The sequence below is a fragment of the Diorhabda sublineata genome, chromosome 1 (genome assembly GCF_026230105.1).
Source record: "Diorhabda sublineata isolate icDioSubl1.1 chromosome 1, icDioSubl1.1, whole genome shotgun sequence".
Taxonomy (NCBI): Eukaryota; Metazoa; Arthropoda; class Insecta; order Coleoptera; family Chrysomelidae; genus Diorhabda; species Diorhabda sublineata.
The window spans coordinates 8,749,663-8,771,195 of record NC_079474.1 but is presented as its reverse complement, the minus strand read 5'-3'; the positions used below and the strand labels follow the sequence as shown (position 1 = coordinate 8,771,195).

Below are 21,533 nucleotides of genomic sequence, written 5' to 3'. Positions count from 1 at the left end.
TACTTTTGATGATAATATTTGGGCCTGTTTTTGACATCAATTTTTGAAATAATCTGACAGGACGTTGCTGTCGTTGTTTTTATTAAAAATTTGCTCTCAGTACACACACGCTTGTTGAGATACAACACTTTCAAATGGGCCAATAAGAACTTTCATTCAACTTCAACTATATTTTTTTGTAACAGCTTACTTGTCAGGTTTCATATGGTTTTGACCGTAGTTTCTTCAAGCTCTGTACCATCTTTTCTCCTCATGTTTACGTCTTCTTAAATCAACGTCAATTCTTCCGCCCTCTGATTCAATTCTAATAATGATCTAGTTCTTCGCATCAACAGTAGTCGATAAAGAATTTTGAGTTCACAAGGTGGGGAAATTAGGTGATGAGATTGACTTTATTCAGTTAAATACTGTATCCTCCAAAGTATATCACTTTGGAAACCACGCAATGTGGAAACGTTTCTTTCCTCATAGCAGTGCTGGAAGAATACACGTTAAAAAGAAGTTTAAAGAGCCACAAAAATGTTTTTTCGCGAAAAAACTGTGTATTGTTGGAAGCATTGGTTTACTTTTTATCTATGAGGGACACATTCATTTGTGAACCATTACCTGGGCATCGAAAAAACAAATAAGATTGTATATGATCCTTATTTTGCTAATTTTTGAGTTTCTTTCTGGGCTGTATGAAAATTCTAGCTCTGTTACCAGCTATAACACGTTTTAAATAATATGGACCAATATTATTCAATCCCAAGCCAAGATACATTTCCCTTCTGTCTGTCTTCTTCTTATGCGAAAGGTTTTCGGACCTATTCTCATGTATAACATTCCCGTCCACAATACTTGATTAAAAACTACATGAATGGTGGTGTGATTCAGGTTCAAAGAAAACAATGACTACGGACAACATACTGACTGTGTCAAGTTTGAACTCATACTAAACGTCTATGTCTATGTCTTATACTTATGCTTATGAGGCATAAGAAAAATGCGAGAGTAGAACGTCAACAATATTTAATGGAATACATCGGAATAATCATTTAAATCATGAACATTTCGTGGAATGACTGCGAAACTGATTCCCATGCGAAAAAAAGATATCATAGCTGTGTTTTAGATGGAGCAGCAAAAAAAACATTTAGGGCAACTTTACTGCAGAGCTATCAAGCAAAAAAGGAATGTCCCACGAAATAATGAGGAAAGTACTTAAATTATATAATTTTCACATGTATGAAGCAAAAAATTTTCAACCAGTTCTTGACGAGGATTTAAAGAGGAAGATTGAATTTATTAAATTATAAAGATTTCATGTCAATGGAGTTTTAGTAATATAGTTCTCATACTGAAATTTCGTCAAAAGCGATTTTGTGTAATTATTGACGAGACCACTGTCAAAAAGTTCTCATCTAGAAACAAACTTCGAACTCTGAAAGCCCTAAGCTTACAAACTCTACACTACTCGATATATGTTGTTTGAATGTTACAAATATCACAATCATCATTAGAAACGTAAAGAGAAGTTGATACATTTTTTTTCTCCTTATATTGTGAATTTTGACACTATTTTCAATACGTAAGTAACAATTACCAAATAGTTATTCCTTGTCGACGGGTTGTAGGTCCACTTACCGCCTGCACTTGATAATAATTTACGCCATATTTTATTCACTCAGAAAATCTCGTATATTCATCAAATTTCAATTACAGACTCACATACTTAGGAAATAACTTTAATTTTTCATTTCATCGACAACGTTGAACTAATAATGATACAATTACTATTTAATGCTTGAAGACGACTAAGCAGTATGTTTTCCTCTTTGTAAAGAGTGGACTTCAGTTTAGAATATCCAGACGATAAGCTTTATGGAGACTTTAATACCCATATTTTTCGTGACAGCTCGCCAAAAAGTAGGTTTCTTTATTTGGCCACTGAGTATCAACACATTGCTTCATGTCACTTTTTTTCTGTCGACAGCAACAGACAAGCAATATTTGCTGATACATCTATATGATTTTGGCAGGTATATAAAGCAATAATTCCAGTTTCTCTCAACAATAATTCGTATCGAAATAAATTATTGAGAATCCAAGAATTTATTCTGCAGGGAATAGAAAAACTTATTAAGTACATGCAAAATACAAGTATATTTAATAGTCTTGAACTTTATTGCAAGCTCCTGCTATCGCTCAAACTTTATTGCTAAATCGTTCTCGAGTAGTAAATGTTACTTACATCCCTTGTAGTACAGATAACTATTCCATCTAACAATTATGTGTTGAATATCATGTGAGCTTGAAACTTATAGAGACACAATATATGAAATTGGATAAATTTTGGACATTTCGAATAATATCGTCTAATTTAGGCAAAATTCTACGTATTTCAAGTGCGATTTATTCGTTTTAAAAATCCATAAATGCTCAAACGACTAACTGGTATTGGATCAATGTAATAATGTCTCTTCATATTGCTTATAATTACTTAAGTACTTAAGTGGACGTTAGATATAGATTTATAAGAGTTTTTTAACTCTCCTGAAAATATTCAGAAATATTAACCATACTTAATAAAATGAGAAATATGTTTAGATTTTATAATCATATTAAAGATTGTTGTTCAATGCAAGTTATACTTTATGTTGCGAGAAAAACGATGGCAAAAGATTTGCTAATTTGAAATTGGATTGGAAGTTATGTTAATCAAAAACTAGAATAGATATAAATTTGTTGCCTTTAGAAATTATTAAAAATTACTTATTCTATAGTAAATCAACGATAAGCCTATGTAAGTAGCAGTATATTGAAAAAGCTCTTTTATCAGGTATCATCGTAGACACCAATTATTTGCTTTGGCTATTTTTCAAGTTTGCCTGATCAATACAACACGAATTATATATTATTCGTTCGTATATATTGAAAAAGCCTAATATACGCACGCAAAGATAACATTCACTCGTTAAACTGTTTTCCACACGAATCTAGCCAAATCACGAAAATACTATCTATTTCGATGTGCTTTGTTACGATTTTTCTTCACGAGAGGCTTTTTAGATTTTTTTAGACTCTAAAAATCTGAAATTCGCATCACCGACCTACATATGAGATTTTTAGTGATACTGTGAACTTATTTGTATTACAAAATTCAAATATAATGACTCCAAGGACTATTGAGAATGAAAAATATGTCACGATTTGTTCAAATTCCACGTAAAAATAAGTTTTCAAAAAACAAATAAGAGAATTTTTTCCAAACAATTAATCTTTTACGATGTGGAAGTAGTGTAAATTATCAGAGCCTTTGTAAGAGAAATCCTATTCTCAATTTCACAAGTGCACATTTGCGACGATTAGTTAAATTTACCAATAACATAAAAATGGATCACTAAATAAGTATAACATAATATCTGCTTGTACAAAACAGTCCACTTGGATATTTGGCAATATCCAAGGAAAAATGCTAGACATATTTTAACGACAAAGGCAACTGCCATTTAAGAATCCCCTTCCTTCCACTTTCTCAAACAATTATTTTTGAATGAAGGATATACCATATGAGATACATCAGTATAGAGGCGTATTAAGATTGGAGTATTCACACATAGTGATCTTCAATGAATTTTTTCGGTTTGTATACCTTATTTGCAGAAAAGACTTAACGAATTCAATGTAACACCTATATATTACTACTCCTATTATCTGTTATATCAGAAGCATATTCAAACAAATATTGCTGAAGATTGACAATTTGATCATAACCACAAAATTTTTGTTAGTAAAATGTCATAAATAAAAAGGATGAAGAAGATCTGAAGATAATCAGAGATGATACAAGATACAAGAGGTGATGAGGGAATATTGGAGGAAAATAAAGAGATAGAAGAAGAACTGGTAGAAGAAAATATCAGAAGATATGTAAAAGTACAAAGACTAAGTTGGACAGGACATATCACGAGAAGAAAACCTACAGAAATGGTGAGGAGGATAACACCGTGAATACCTCTTTTGTTAAGAGGCAGAGGCAGACCAAGAAAAAAATTGAAGAAGATGATGATAAAATAACTTTAATACTTCCAAAATGATATATCCTATTTCAAAACGAGTAAAATAGCGAATTTATTTAACAGCGTCAAGAAGACAAGCTGCATCATGTCTTAGTCTTAGTCTTAAATATTAGACTTGGTGAGAAAATTTAGTTGAACTAGTAGTAGATTTAAGTTAGTTATTTAGGCTCTAGAAAAAATACGAGCGAATTAACCGCAGAATCTGGTTTTTCGCACACTACGTTTGTTGAGTTTTGAAAGGACCCAAATGAACCAGACAAACAACTGGAATTTTTTGAGATTATATAAAATGAAATGAATGTCAATGCGAAGGTTTTATCCAATATCAGTTTTTCGGATATTTTACATTTTTTATAGTTGGTACTGTAAATCGACGCAATTGCTTCACTGGGTGAACAAAAATTCCTCTGATTACTTACAAATAATCTCAAATTGAACGTATCTGCAGAACATATAGGGTGAGTCATGAGGAATTTAATATAGTTTTACCATATGCTCCCTCAGAAAGGATCTCAAAAGGTTGCTACTACTCTTCCTCTTTATTACTTTACAGGGTGATTTGTGAGATCGATATTGATTGGCTTCACTGTTTACATAGCTTATTAGTTTTAAAACTTTTTTCATGTATACTACAATCAATCATTCAACTGGTATTAGCTAATCTTCGAAATTCCAGGATTCGCTTTGTAAAAATGTCCTATTGAATATTGCTCCCTAAACAATATTTTTTTTTAAATGCAATCAGTAATTTTCAGATAACACAAATAACCAATGAAAAAGACATACGCAACAATTTTGTTTCACTTTTATCAAATTGTTAGTGAACGATCAAATCTTACCAAAACAAGAACAACCATGAGGTATTAACATGAGGTATTAGTTTAAACACATATTATAAATTTCGAGTGTATCAACTGAAATAAGTGCCTACAACATAATGTAATATGTGAGGACGTAATAATTTTATTCCTCAATTTTCAATTTTAAGTCAGATAGGTATTATTTTCAATGAATAATAAATAAAATTAATTGATAAGTCAAACCTCATATATGTGTGGATTGAGCAACGCTAAAAAGTTTTGGGATCAAGATTAGCGTTGACCGTTCGAAGTTTCTTGATATTTTATACCCATTTTCATTATTTTCATTATCAGCCAATATTTATGTGTACGAGAAAACATATTTCTTCTGTGTGTTATGTATTATTGTGTTAGCTTTGAAAGAACGTCTGTTACTTTCGTCCAAAATGCCACACCGGCTTTCAACTACAAAAAATGCGGACAGAATTTCTGTTTATGGGATTGGTAATGGTTTGTGGAGATGCGACTGAAGGTAAACAGTTTACCTTTACTCTCTGAAGGACGAAAACTTGGTTACCTCCTCACGGAAAGCATGAAGAGAGCTCGTTTTTTGCATTTAGCTGTAGACAGGTAAAAAAATATCACTTAACATTGACAACTTGCAAAATTATATTGATTGATAGATCGCTCATAACATGAATATCAAAATAGAATTCTGTCTTACTAGAATAATTTTTTTCTATTTCTTTCATTTTTTATTTCTTAAAAATAAGTGAGAACTATGAATTAAATTTTTGTAGTTGAATTCAAATTCATGTTGTAGGTGATTTATTCATTAATAAGTATAATTACGTAAATTGTCAATGTCAAGTAATATTTGGATAGAGGTCGAAGCGTCAAATTTTTACCCATCTTCTAAGAAATATGAATTGAAAGGAATACACCTATACATCCGCATATATATGGTGAGGTTGCGCATTTTTTGGTTTAGTTCGCTGGAAGCTGATCAAATTGCAACGACATTTGTTCATTTAGAAGAAACTCACTCTAACGGTAGAAAATGCGCTATAGTCGCTCAGAAATGGCGACGATTTTTTACTTGTTTTTTAATTTACGTACAACTCAGCATGTTTATATGCTACTTGTCATGGTTACTATCATCACAAACATAAACATTGTAAAATCTAAACATCAACTTCTAATTATTGATCTATAAAAAGTACCTTGGAATGTTGAATGAAATACTAATACCTCAAAAACTTAATTGAAATATCAACAGTTCTAATCCAAATTTTTCAATTTAATGTGAAATGTACATTTTATATTGTTTGAATTGTTAATACTTCCATTTTTTAAATCAGAGGAAATGATGTTCAAACCAATATTATTAATATTTTCGTAAGTTAATGTAGCAGCACTTCAATCAAATGGTTGCCATCTTCAAAAATATATACGCTATTCTTGCTAATTGCCTGCATATATGCATAAACATTGTTGGTGTAGAAAAGTACCATATCTTGGATTCGTTTTAATACGCCAGTTTCGATTTTTGAGATAATCAATATCAGAGTTCATTTTGAGACTAAGCACAGCCAAAAACAGCTATGGCAATGGTGAGGAGAATAAATTAATTATATGTGAGAGATTGCGACTAATTTTTCTCATTGTCTTGACAATGAAAGGTATGAAATTATAATTTCAGTATTTATATGGTTCCAGATTCCACCAATAATGCTCTAAAAATCTCTCGTTTTTCAAAGACCTCAATATACACTCATACTTCAATATACCATTCTCCTTTTCGCTGAATATTCTCATGAAATTATGTAAAGAATTGACGGATATCTATAGCATCATTGGCAGTATTTTGTTACCAATTTATTTTACAGTTTATGATAAAAAATAGAGAGAAATTGAAATTTTTTATTTGTATAACAACCAAATAGTTATGAAGTAATCAGTATATATTGCTTTTTGACGCTAATGTCAGAAAAATCATCGGGGAAGTGATATTAAGCTACGAATCAATAATTTAAGAAATGGCGCCAAAATGCCTGACGTTGTACATGAATTCAAAAATTGCCTATGTATGTAGTTGAATACAGGGTACTATGTAAGTACATAAGATACACGTTTTATATGGCAAGAAATATCACCACCAAAGGGTAGTAAGTTACTTACGTCTATCTATCGAAACACTGAGAATACGTTGCTTACAATATAGGTGGAAGGAAATATTTGTTTCAATCTACTCATGATGTGAGTTAATCCTTGAATATGATAGCTGATAAAGTAATTATAGAGTAATGAAGGCACTGCGTAATTTTCGTTTTTAAAAACTCCAAGAAAACTAAAACTTTCACTTGTAACAGAGAAAAAAAGACATAATACAAATATCGAGAAAATAAGTTGGATAAAGGCGGTTTACGAATGACAACTGTCTGTATGTGTCCCTAGTACTAAACTCGCATTTCGGTTCAGTTTTCAAAATCTGATGATTACTGCAAAACATCGAGTAACTATTTTCTGTGACCGTTTCTGTATTGTCGATATAAAATCTACTTATAAATAATAAATAATAACATTATTCGCATATTCGCTATCACTTATTATATGATCACACAAGTCTACTTTTCGTTCATAATTGATAACATTCCTGTGAAATATTCAATAAAAAACGTTACTCTTCTAAAAAAAATACGTTACTTCCCAAATCAAACCTAAGATCATATGAAAATTATATACTCAAAAAATCATGATTAGAAAAATTAGACTGGAAACTACATAACTGTTAAACTAGTTTTTTATTCTTTACTTTGACATTTTATCGATGCGATATAATCATATGTTGTGAAAATACGCTAATAAAATGTGAAAACATATTCCATTCGGAGTGCACGAAAACAATTAACTATGCAACAATATTTTGTGTTTTAATAAGTTAACACAATGCTGGAAATTTTAGTTGTTTTCAATGTATTTCAATTCAAAAATGAATTAATTATAGCTAACCACATACCAGTTGTAACAATCTGCACGAAGTAGAGTGGAATTGTTAATTCGAATATCAATCAAGATAATTAAAAGGAGACTTCATTTTTTAAAACTCATAGTTTGTCAACTTGTGATTTTAGGCTGTGATACCCAGTTTTACTTGAAAAGTAAAAAAAGAGATTGATATAATTACTAATACTTAATCCGAAGAAACCAATTCTTTGAATAAGTAATCTGATTCATTTTAACCGTCTATTCAGAATTTGTGCGGTTGATACAAAAAAATTACTTGTTTGAATAACAAAAAGGTCGCAGAATTTTTTATACTGATACTTTAAAGACTCTATCTTATTGAATAAAATTATATTATGTAAATGATCATTTAAATCATTTTCCTGAAACAAATCTTTTATAACCGCAGATAAGATAAAGCGGAACGAAGGTAACACAACTTGATTGAATGTTATAATAACTAAAAGTGCCGTTATATAATTACAACAACTCGTGCACATATTCGTGGTACCCATAAAATAAACCATCCATGAGTTTGAAGTTTGATAGTGTTTTTATTTTTAGGCTATGATAATTTTGTTGGCGATCTCCGGGGATAAAATAGAAAAGTCTGGTTTGAAAATAAAGAGGCTTTGCAGTATTCTTCAAATGGATGTAGAAGATCCCATTACAAGGGCTCATTTAAAAGAATTCGCAAGATTCTTTGGAGATCTGAGACCTGTATTGACAGTTGCAGGATTTTTTCCAATTAATAGAAACATGATACCATTACTAATATCCAGTCTCACATCGTATGCTATTATTCTAATCCAATTGAAGAGTGGACCTTAATCAATATTACTTACCATTATCTTGATTAAACATCGTAATATTCAGCATCTCACAAATAGAATTGATTACTAAATACATCACTCTTCTCAACCCTAGAATACTACAATGTTTTCAGTGTACATCAATACTATTTTGTCGTGAACTTGACTACTCAAAAATAATAAAAATACACTTTATACAACATTTCCATGTTTACGAAAAAACATTATTCTTCGATATTTCTTACAAATGAGTTACGTTATTCGCCCCAAACAGGATTTTACAAAGTGTGCTATAGGTGTTTGCCATGTGTCTTAATCGGCTTGAGCAATAAACATACAAAGTCCTATCACCTTCTACATAATGTTGTTCATTAAACGATGTATCAATTTTGAGGATTTTTCCTATGGTGTGGCGAAGATTACACCGCAATTTTTTGATATATAGTCTACTTTCCATCCAAGGCCAAGCATATTGGTGACTTAAATCAATTAAAAATTGATAACGGTGGAAGGCTTATTACTGAATTATTGCTTATTACTGTAAAATTATTAAGGTCCATTGTAAGGAATTATTTGAAATTGACATATCACCGCTTTATTTAGAAAATTGTGTTTTGGCTGTTTTACGAAGATCATCAGTTTATTATGCCCTTCCCTTCTGGGGTACGTGTTATGTGACTCAATTTGAGCAAATCTTCAAACTACAGAAGAAAGCTATAAGATATTGACTAAGACTAAACAGAAAACTCACTGCAGGGGCATTTAATATATTCAAATTATTGACTTTTCCTTCTTTATTTAAATTAGAATTCGTTTGCCTAATCTGTACGCACGTTTCTCTTATTTTGGAAAGGTCATTTTACAGCTATATACTTAGGAACCTAGAGCATCATTTGTATCTACCTTCTCCTAGTTAAGAATTAGTTACAAGATCGATAGTGTACAATGCGAAAAAATGCACAATCATTTGACAATTGAAATGAAATCTGTAATATATTTTCTCGCATTTCGCAAGAATTTGAAGGCATATTTACTGGAATGTGCCTTCTTCAATGTGTAAATTCTGAACATGATATACAATGCTTCAATATTTTTTTGGAGGAAATTTTTCGATATAACAATAAGACACTGTTACGAATTGTAAATATTTATATAACAAAACAATTAACAATAAATTGCACGTTCCACCTTGCAAATTGCAACTTAGAAATTGAAAATACTCAACCGAGATTTTACTATCTGGCAAAACCTAAAATCGTATTTTCGTTAAAATTTCTTTCAATAAGAGAAGGAAAAGCAAGTTCTATTGGCAAATAGGTATTTACAGATCTCATGATATGTCTATGCAATCTTTGATACGCAGGACTTTTGACGATATACATAATTGGGTTTACCGTGTATTTAATTTCATTATTTGTTTTATACATTGAACTTGTTTTGGTTTGACACTGTATGAATAAATGTAATGTTTATTACATATGAAAATTTTGACAATGTACATTTTTAAAGGTAATATCATTATTTATTGTATTTTTCGTGAATTTACTCTATATTTAGATTTTATTTTATTTGTGGATTCATCCAGTTATTTGCGTGTTTATTTTGTAGCTATTTACAAGCTCTTATTTTGAACAATTTTTTGACGCATCAAGCATTTTTCTTCCTCTCTCGCTAAGATTGGAAAATTTAAAATTAAAATATCGCTAAAAAACAAGATTAATGAACAGTAAATCACATCAAAGGAATGAATGAAACTGAAATTAATTTTTGACCGGTAAAAATTCGAAAAGGATCATGAAGAAAGGTAAAAATGAAACAGAATTCGCATAGAATCGCCGACCTAGTTATTAGTATCTGGTAATTAATCCTTCTACCGACTAAATTGAATTATGAGATGTCAGAAATAAGATAAATGTGAACGTTTATTACATTGTAAAACGTATTACCATATGCACCACGTTTTTATTGGACTATATCCAACAAACAAATCACTATTAAAACATTCTTTCTCTTCAACGTTTCATTCGATAAAAAATAAGACAAATGATATATCTCCTGCATTTCTATTTATTCAACTCCATCAACTAATCTAATAGGATTCATCAATACTATGCCCAGATTTTTTGCCACAATACACTATGTATTGGCAATGAAAAGTTCAAATACTTTTATCAGTAGCTGTATAATAAAAATTGATATAGTAAAATATTGTGACTATGAAATACAACTATTAAATCGACACTGATGAAATTGGTGTGTCCAACGAGTGGTCCTCTTAGCGGGATCTTCGGAAATGATGCGAACTTAGCCAACCAATCAAAGTGTTCACTGCTTCGTATGCTCTCCTCGCTTTGTGTGCGGCAGACAATCACCTACTTTTGCATAGTCAAAACTTTTCAAAACACTGTGTGAAGATATGGGAAGTCCACTCTCTGCTTCTCCATACAAAAGTACGGTGACTCTCACGTGGTAATGCACTCTTTTGATTATATGATTTACGTTTGCTAGTCCTAGCTTCACTTTTAGGTCATAAAACCAAACTAAAAGGGATTATTAATGACGAAAACTGGCAATGTATACTTGCTTATTTTCACAGATTGAACAAAATTATATTTATTTCACTGCAAGGGAAAACTATAACAACGGTAACTGCAAAGCAAAATTCAGGCGTTTTGAGTGGAGAGTTTGAGAGAGGGGAAGGTCGAGTGCTTATCTGGTCTCATCGATTTTTTTAACTACAAGTCATTGTAGCTTACGATCAATTTGTTACATGAAATCAACGAGCACCTCCGAAGCTTAATGTCATCATTTAGAGCATTGTTTGTCAAAAGCTCAATTTGCTACATGTAAAAAAACCGAATTTTCTATCGTCATATTAAATTTCCACACACTCCACTTCGAAATTTACTTATTCTATTTGCATTTCCAACAACATACTGTGCGAATCGATCTATGCCGGCATCATAGCTAAGTACCTAAGTTTTCTGTGTGTTGAGCCTGACATTCGTCTCCATTTCCCAAGTATTGAGCTCGACTTTCCAAAATTGTGTCATCAGAAGCAACTTCAATGTTCACATTAAGATTTCAATATTATTTCCACAGATTTCTAGTAATGACGAACGCATATTTTTCCGTCTACGAGCAGTGAATGTTTCCGGACTGCAACTTTTATGAATATTTATATTTTATATGAATTAATAATTTACTGATTTCTGTTTGCATTGATATTTTTGTTTCAAAAACTGGAATGTCATGCAACGAATATTGCTTTCCGTAGGTTAGGTTAATAGTGAATCCAACAGCAAGGATCTGAATACAATGTGGGAAATCAGATTAATGGAAACATACCAAGTTTAAAGTTGTTTCCATTGAACATTAAATCAAAGATATATGGTTATTGGGAAGCTCTGCATTAGATATGAATGTTCAAAAATAATTAATTGATATCCTAGTAATGAATGAAAATCCCCAAAAATCTTCTTCGTTACCTTTATAAATCTTTCAATTGTCGGGTTTACATCATTATTTGAAATTCTAAACAAAAGTTATACGACAGAATTAAGGGATATTCATGCCTGAATTGAATAAAAATCCCATCATTAGTGATCATTGGGGCTGAATATTTGTGGAATTTTCTATGTAGAAATTATCTCAATTCAGTTCAGGAAGTTTGTTATGAACCAGAAATAATGAGGATTTTTGTGACAAAAGGTAATTTGACTTATCCACTTTCCACTAAAATATAAGTATCAATCTGAGCAAATTGGAGACGAAAATCCCATAAAACGAAAGATCTAACTTTTGAAGAACAAGTGAAAAAAGTGCAGATTAAGCTTTCATAATCAAATTTCCCTGGCATGTCATGGAGAAACAGGCCGCCAACAGAGCATAATTTATATTTATATTCTCATCATGACTTTAATCAATCAAATTTTTCCCGAAAGATCCATTACTATCAGATAAAATTTGAGAAGATTGAAAAACTATAGTTATTTATTAATTTGGTAGAGTAATATAATACTTTGACGAAGGGGAAAAAGTCGTAATATACAGGGACTGCTGAAACCGAATTTGTGGCTTAATTATAATTTTTACAAAAACAATCTATTGACGTATTTTTTGTTCATGTTACATTTTTCGAGATATGACCTGTATTTATGATTTTATTAAGTAGATATGATATTGCTACACTTAATGACTTCAGGTTTAATGGGACCCTGGTTAACGGATTAAGGTTTACCAACACCAAATTCAATGGTAAGGTGAAATATTTATTAAATACAAAATTGACAATAATCGAGAGTTCGACATTTATTTCCATCGCAAGAATCGACCTTGAATTTTGAATTAATTCAGGAGATATAATTTGTTCATTGGCTCTGATTCGGTATCTTAGTTCTATTAATGCATCTAAATGTTTTTGATTTTAGGTCTCTTCTCTTTCAAAATTAGTTTTTTTTTGATAGTTTTTTAAAAAAAGACAATTTTTACGTTTTGACTTTTCTTTAAGTCTTTATCAAAATATGATATTGACACTGACAATCTTATTTGAATACTTAAGTGCAACAGTGGGAGCACAATATGAAGAAACAAACATTTTCATGATATATTAAGAAGATTAAAAAGTAGGCCTAGCAATTGATACTGAGAAGATGAACTACAGAGTAAGTTTTATGTATGAAACGCCTCAATTATCTCGGAAATGACTTGTAAGATTTTTATAAACTTTTGTGTAGAAGGGTCTTGTGATACGGCCGGTATTATGGACATAGAACAAAATTGTTTAGAGAAAATCAAAAATTGGAAAATAGAGCCAAGCACAGAAGATAACGAGTAGTATATAAAAAATGATAAACAAAAATAACAATATAAGAAGTTAAGGAAATCATGAATGAAATGAGAAATGAAAAAACGGCTGGTAAAGATGAAATAAGCATAGAGCTGATAACTTATGGAGGAACCAAACTTCTTGAGAGAATATACCAATTAATTAAGATAATATGGTTCACCAAAAAAATTATCAGTACATACAAGAAATGTGATCAAAACCACAGGAGGAACACCCTAGTTAACGTTGCCAATAAAATTCTATCAACAGTAATAAGAAAACAACTAGTTGGTCGTACTCAATATCATATACGGCTTCACACGGAAAAAGCACATGAGTGTCAAATAAACATCGAGATGCTCTTCATTGATTTTCAACAGGCGATCGACTTAATAAAGAAAACACTGAAAAACAAGGTGTAGATTCAAAACTGCAAGGATCAATCAAGATGACTCTTAGCGAGTCAGCATACTAAAGCATAAAGCAGAATCTGATGAAATTGTGATTAACAAAGGAGTAAAACAAGGCGGCTAACTATCGACATCACTATTTAACTTAACATTAAAATGCATAATGAAAACAATATAGTATATAGTACTTGTAATCAAATGAAGATCTATAACGAATTCAATGTTGAACGAGATAGTTAGAAAAGGAGAGTGGATTAGTTTTAAATCACAGAAAACAAAACAGAAATGATGAGATCTGGAAAGCAATTTCAAAGTGGAAAGCTGGAAGTTGTCAAGTATGAATTTATGGAAATAAAGAAGTTTAAGTACCTTGACGTTATGATCAATAATAGAGGGAAGAGGAAAACAGATTAAAAAAAAATAATTAATACAAATATAGCCTTCCATGCTATAAGAAATTAATGGAAAGTGAATTACTCACAAACCAAGATCAATTTTAGCTAAATCAATGACCCTAACCAGGAAGGATGACGTAAAATTGAGAAGAACAGAAAAAAAGTAATCAGAACAATAATGGGATGAATAATAATTAGTGGAAGGGAATAAAAGAACAAAGCAAGAAATAACTCACGAATTCAGCGGGGAAGATGTTATGATAAAAATCAAAGCGCAGCGAGTTAAATGTATGGAGAGAAGAAAAAATTCTATAGCATTCAATTTAATGCAATGGAATCCCGGTGGTAGAAAAAGATGCGGCACATCAAGGTTAAATAAGGTGGAATACAAAGTAGTGACGAGAAATAAGCGAGAAAATGTGATCATGTGTTGTGGCGAGTGATACACCCCAATAAAACTCAATGTGGACACTTCGATTTCAAAATATAAAAATATTGGTATTGGGCCATTGTAGGTACTAGAAATGTGGTTATTGAGGACGGCTGCATCCACTAGTTATAACATCCAATATTAATCATCTGGCTGATATGGAAGCCGATGACAGCTGTAGCAGAGACTACAATGACGCCAACCTTGCCCTGCTTCTTAGTGAGGTAAGTCAACAAATTTAGAGATTTCAAGTGAAATGTTTTGAGTAAAAATTGCCATATAAAATCCTCTACTCTATGAATAAAATCAGGAAGAATGCGTGAAGTATTAATGCCCTAAATTTCAATATGAAACCATGGTTAAATCGGTGTCATCATTAGGTCTCACGAAATACTTCAGTGTCCCAATGTCGACACCTGTGTCAACATTGGGAAAAACAGTTCATTTGGTTGCTAATGTGATATTTGGATTTCAATAATTTCGTACTGTATCAAGATGCTTGAATTTTTCAATTCAACCTTATGTTGACATAGTCTGATCCCAATCATGATATTTGGTTTCTGAAGTTGACATCAACAAAGTATCACACTTGTGTATCAGTGATTCGAGAAATTATTAAATTATTGGAGAAAAAAGAATGGTCATTCACATGCTTAACGTATACTGCCAAGTTCTTACAAGTTCTTCTGACCGGAGGGGAAAAACTGTTATCATCAGTCGAAAAAACGGCGGCAGGAAAAAGTACCAAACCGCTAACACACTACAAGCAATGTTATATGTTGAATGAGCTCTGATGATTGTTGGCACTTTCTGCATTTGTCAGATTGATTGTTCGGATCCTTGATAACATTTTTCTTGTAGTTATGCGTTGTACTTATAACTTGATCCTGGATAGCCATCATGAAGCCTGCGGTCTCTGGAAAGAGATTGCCGATAGTAAGCCATCTGTTTGAAGCTTCTTTGTCAACATGCGGCTGTTTGAGGTCGTTATGATGTCTACCGTGTAGTGCCTTTCGTGACGACTGTTCCAGCTTCTCAGTGTCCAATACTATATTCAAGTCAGTAATTATTATTATTGATATGAATTTTCTTTTATGTTCGTAAATTAAAGTTTATTTGGATATAACAAATTTATGCGTAACTTTGTAAATGCACTAATGACGTACTTTCTCTATCTATTCTCTAGTTCTCATTCGTCCCGACAATTATAATATTTATTATTTAATATCCTTTTTTTCACAAATTTCGCGCATAAGTATAAATTTTGAAATGTTGTAATTCGAGATGGACACGATTCATAATCATATTTAAGTTTTATTATGTCTATAAAAATATTTGTCCAAGCTATAGAGATAACAATCCAGGTATATACGCTCTAGTGGGACAGGAATCGGAATTATCTTTAAATGAGACTTTAGATTTTTCAAAAACAAAGTTTAGCAGCAGCTAGGAAAGAATTTAAATATTTGGAACAAGATTGAATTGAAATGCTTATGTGATATTATTATATAAGAAAAATAACAATTATTTGTATTGCGATCTTTACATTTAGAAATATATAAATTTATTTTCTATATTATTGTTACTAAAATTATATCATTCCAGCCCACTTCTCAATTTTCACATTCTATCATCTTCCGACTCTCTCTAAATCGTTGACTAACGAATTTTTTATTTTCTCTTTTTATAGTCTTCCAGTACAAAGAACCATGATAGGGCAAAATATAACTCACGCATATAATCATTGGAATCCTCCTTTTTTGTATCAGAAAAGGCAAGGAATGACGCTCTATATGTGATTCCGGACTCCCATGTTTTTCTCTTTAAATAATTAACTATGTATCAGATTTCCGAATATATAATTTAGAATACATTTACTTTATCGCTAGGGAAGAAACATTATACGAGATTTTTTTAGAATATATATAATTACGTATTATGTGAAGCAATATATTTGTTCTTCCATTTGTAATTGCGGAAGATGTTTTTATCTGGAGGAGTAAAATTATTACATCGCTCACTTGAGCTTATATACTAAGTACCGTAATGAAAAATATTTAGTACCCATGTATACATTCAAAAGTTTATGCGGATTTGACTAGCATGTATCAAAATGCAGAATTTTTGATAATCAGCTAAAGGAATCGTATTAAATCAGAAGTAACAGATTTGAAAATATTTCGGAAATTATGTAATTGGCAAAGACAATGAGCATGTGGTTCTACCCAAATCATTATAATACTCCCGTTTATCTCAAACAATGGGGACATAAAAAGAACGAGAGTATGATATAGCGTATCTAGTTTTGAGAAAAATATATCTCTTGCTATACGTATGCATAACGAACTATATTAGGGTATAAATAGTATAAATGCTAGCTCATATTGCATGCCTCCAGGAGTGGTTTTAATTTTTAACAGAGAAGAACAAATCACAAATATCTTGGACCAGTCAGGAGAGGACAACAAAATAGAATAAAAGAAGCAAAAAATATATACTATGTATTGAATGGAACCATGTTCAATAAGAAAGAAATAGAAAAAAGTAAAACTGAGTGAATGCAATACAATAACAGTAACACATATGGAGCATATGGAAGTGAACTCACAATTAAGTAGATAGTAAACTAATCGAAACCTTCGAGGTTCAGCAGGAGAAACAAGGATGGATAAAATAGGAAACGAAATTATAAAAAACAACTAAAGGCAAAAAAAATCGATGAATAAGAAAAATGTCAACTGCTTTCGACATTAAACAGATTAATAAGACGAATAAAAGAAGCTAAAACTGTAGGAAGAAGTAGAAGGAACAAACCAAGAAAAACATGGAACTAACAAATAGCGCAGATAGAAAAACAAAAGCAAATTGAATGTTGATACTGGCACAGGACACGAAAAGATAGAGGAAATGAGTAAATGGATAATAAATACATTTCCAACGCCCTATAGAGAGAAAAAGGAAAAATGGAAAGACAAGAAGAAGAGCAATACCATTACAGATATATCGAAGATAAGTTTTTCAAAGACTGATTATTCAGTTCAAGTTCAAAATAAAATCTCACAAATATAATTTTTTGGATTATTGGAATGAGAATCAATATAAACATTTTATGGTGCTACTTACTATGCCTTTTTAGAATTATTTACTTTATTTACTATTATCAGACGTCAATGTATTTCAATGCTCTCAAAAACGAGAGTTATATAATTATATGCAGCCTAGCAATATCACACTTACACATTAATGTTGATAGGAAGGATATACTGCTGAGAGGGTGGAACTTTTTATTGTCTAGTTTAGTGTTATAAAGTTCAGTGTCTCCTTTGTTCTTTGAGATATCAATTTGAAAACTTGAGATATTATATTTATCACATTTTAAAATTATTCACAAACTTGCAGGGTGTTTCACGCTGTACCACATCAAAATTAAATTTTCTTAAGTAAAACACTCTATATTTTATTGCATATTTGGAAACAAATTTGATATCACAATAATATGGATTTGTAATGTGTTCTACGGAGTATTTAGAGAGTTATAACGAATTTTCCATAAAAATTGTTACAAGTTCAATATACTTTAGAAAGTAAAAGAAATTCAAGAATTGCGTTGCGGCCAAACCTTTCAAATAGTAGTAAAAATTCTGGAAAATGATATAGTCATTCAGAATGACTTCCAAAGACATCTATCTATGCTTGAAGTCTATAAGTGAAAGAGTTACTCACATTACGAATTATATATATACAGAAACATTGCGAAATTCCTTTTTACACTGCAAAAAATATCAGAATATCTCAAGAACTAATTAATTTAGATACAGAAAATGCTTGATAATTTTTCAGAATTTTCACTTCTATTCGAATGCTTTGACCGCAACAAATCTTCATTTTAGAATTTCTTTTACATTATACAAGGTATTGAAGTTATTACAATTTTTGTGGAAAATTGGTTATAACTTTTAAAATATCACATGAAACAAATCACAATCCTATATTATTGTAAGTTGATAAGAAACATGCAATACAAGACAGGGTGTTTGATTCAAAAAAATGTAACTCTCATATCGCATTTTCGAACACCCTGTAAGATTATGAATAATTTCAGATTTTCAAATTGATATCTCGAAGGGCAAAGGAAGCATATTAATGAATTTAATTAAAAAATTCTAGTCGAAATTACAAGCATTACTGGTAATTTTCACAACAAGAATGGTACAAATTTTGAACATTTAAACTGTTATATTCCTTCTTGATAAGTGTAAAAATGTTTGAATTTATCTGATTGTTTATAAAAAGAAAATCGAGTCAAGAATTTCGATATCATGCCATTCTAAATACATACATACAAAGTACTAGCATGCTCGGTATTTTGTGTTTTTTAGAAATTATATTTTCATACGAATTACATACTGATGAGATATGAATAATATTTTGCATCTTGCTGGCATAATAAAAAAATATGAACTGGTATTTAAAGAAAAATCACGGTTGAAATTAGTTCAATATTATCTTATCTTATTTAATATGTTGTAGGCTAGCCAACTAAATTTTTTTTCAATTTTTTCCTTATGCGAGTAACACGATGTTCGACAGTATGCAGTTCAATTAGAAATGTTTGATTGTGCTGCAATACCTTCAGTAAATATTTTTAATGAATAATTACAATGACAATTTTCTTTAGAATGTCTCTTTATGGCAAACGGTTTCTTGGCTTGTACAACGATCTAAAAATCTACATAACTCCTAAACCATAAATTTTAACTAGTCAAAGAAAGAGAACCTTTTTGTTACAAAATTCGTTTTTGCTATATTTAGATTGTACAAGTAGTCCCCGTTAAAGTTACCATTGGGCATGAGCCGCCCCTGGCTTTCAGATAGTATAGAATTATTCAATCCCTCAAATACACTACATGGACGTAATCTTCCATTAAAAATTCATAATGTTCGAATGTATAATTAGGAAAATATACTTAAATATAAGTTCCGATTTCGCAACTTTAAACTTTAGTAGCGTGTTGTCGAGGAATATATCTAGAGTTAGACGATTCAATCAACTTCCCATATATGAGTATTTTCTTCTCTTTTCATCCAAACTGAACTCAACAATCCACTGACCTGAATCAATTAACTCTTATATTTTCAACTTCACTTTGTAAGTGATTAATTATGAACGACCGACATATAGAACAGACTGTTAATTGTGCACCTTTATAACTTTATACCGTTCAGAAATATTGAATTAAGCTCTGCGTTCAAATGAATCTCTATCTCTCTTAACTAATAGCTTTAGCGATTGGCTTGATAATGACATAACTCGCAAACTTTTAACCATATCGATTACAAACCTCATCACTAACAATACTTTCCAGCATCAATCTGAATTTATCAGCATCTAATCTATTTTTTCTTCGGACGTAAAAAGAAATTTTTCTAGTCTTACACCGTCCGTGTCATCATTAAAACATATTCAAGTTATTATAAAAAGATCCTTGATGAAGGAAACATCCCTTTTGTCGTTACATCAAAATAATCATGACTTTTTCTAAAATCTAAAATATGTTTTTTTTTGAAAAGACGTTTTAAATATTTTAATCTTGTTATGACAGTGTTATAGACTTATTGCTTTTTCTTCTAAAAAAGCTCATATAATGTGTGTTTGACCTTATAAAACCATAGTTTATTCCATTTTCATTCAAGAAACGCTGCCATAACATTCCTTAATTATTTCTTATATGTTTTTCTAACTTTGCAATTCACGGAGAAACTTGTAACTTATATAAATAAACACTTATATAATGTTAATTGTAATTTGGTAATTGATTAAAAATGTATTCCAAATTCCATCACAACAAAAAAGTCTTTCAACTTAAAAGCCATTTTCAATAGAATAATTTATCAAAAACTTCAGATTCAAGATAACAAAAAAATGTATTATCCTAAAAGTGATATGATAATTTATTATACAAATAGGAAGTCAAATTTCCCAAAAAATACCATTATAAGTTTGTTGCAAACTTCCAATAGTCTAATACACCTTTTTAATAAATATAAACTTTAAGAAAAATCTCACATTTGTTACCTCATCTATTTTTTTCATTCGTAGAATTAAACACTACGTTTTTGATTTTTGTTTCCAGAGCAAGTTTAAGAATAAGATATATAGAATAGTGACAGTTCAGACGAGAAAATTATCGCAAAATTTCACAAAACCGGTATGCCGTTACCGTTACATTTGCCGAGCTTACTGACTTCAGAATTTTCTGAGCGCTCCCACATCCGATATGCAGCAGTTAACATAAGAGATTCTGCGCTCAAATGTATAGAAAGTTTTGAATTCGATGTGTTCAATAATTCCGTATCTCCCGATTCTTAACAATAATGATAAGTTGAAAATACAATCTATATTTTTCTCTATTTCTCTTTTCTTGAATAAATTATTTCTAGTTTTGGTGCATTTCAATACATCGCGTATTTTATATGACAAGATCATGTTGAAGATTCTGCTATCGACTTTAATCAAAAACTATTTATCAATGACAAGTTTGATTTATAAATATAATATTTACCTCATGCTCACCAAAACTTCTTGGCATTTCAATCTGGCAATAAAATTGCTAATTTTTGGTTCAAATAATGAGAACTATCCACTGTACTGTTATTAATGTAGGAACTATAGATATATATATATATATACGAGGGTTGCTTCTAAAGTTTTAAGATATGAAAACACTAATGTGAATATGTCAAATCTAAGATTGCCATCAGAAAGTTTTATATTTTGAATGGTGAATGTA

The 21,533-nt window shown here is 30.7% G+C and overlaps 1 protein-coding gene across 1 annotated transcript in view; it reads right to left on the bottom strand.

Annotated features, from left to right (window-relative positions):
- LOC130449501 (metabotropic glutamate receptor 2) overlaps positions 1–20,985 on the bottom strand; it is a 566,135-nt gene extending 545,150 nt beyond the window's left edge. The window contains exon 1 of the mRNA XM_056787383.1: positions 20,819–20,985. Coding sequence (XP_056643361.1) covers positions 20,819–20,823 — 5 coding nt within the window. The 5' untranslated portion in view covers positions 20,824–20,985. The remainder of the gene's footprint in view (positions 1–20,818) is intronic.
- Between the last annotated feature and the right edge of the window lie 548 nt (positions 20,986–21,533).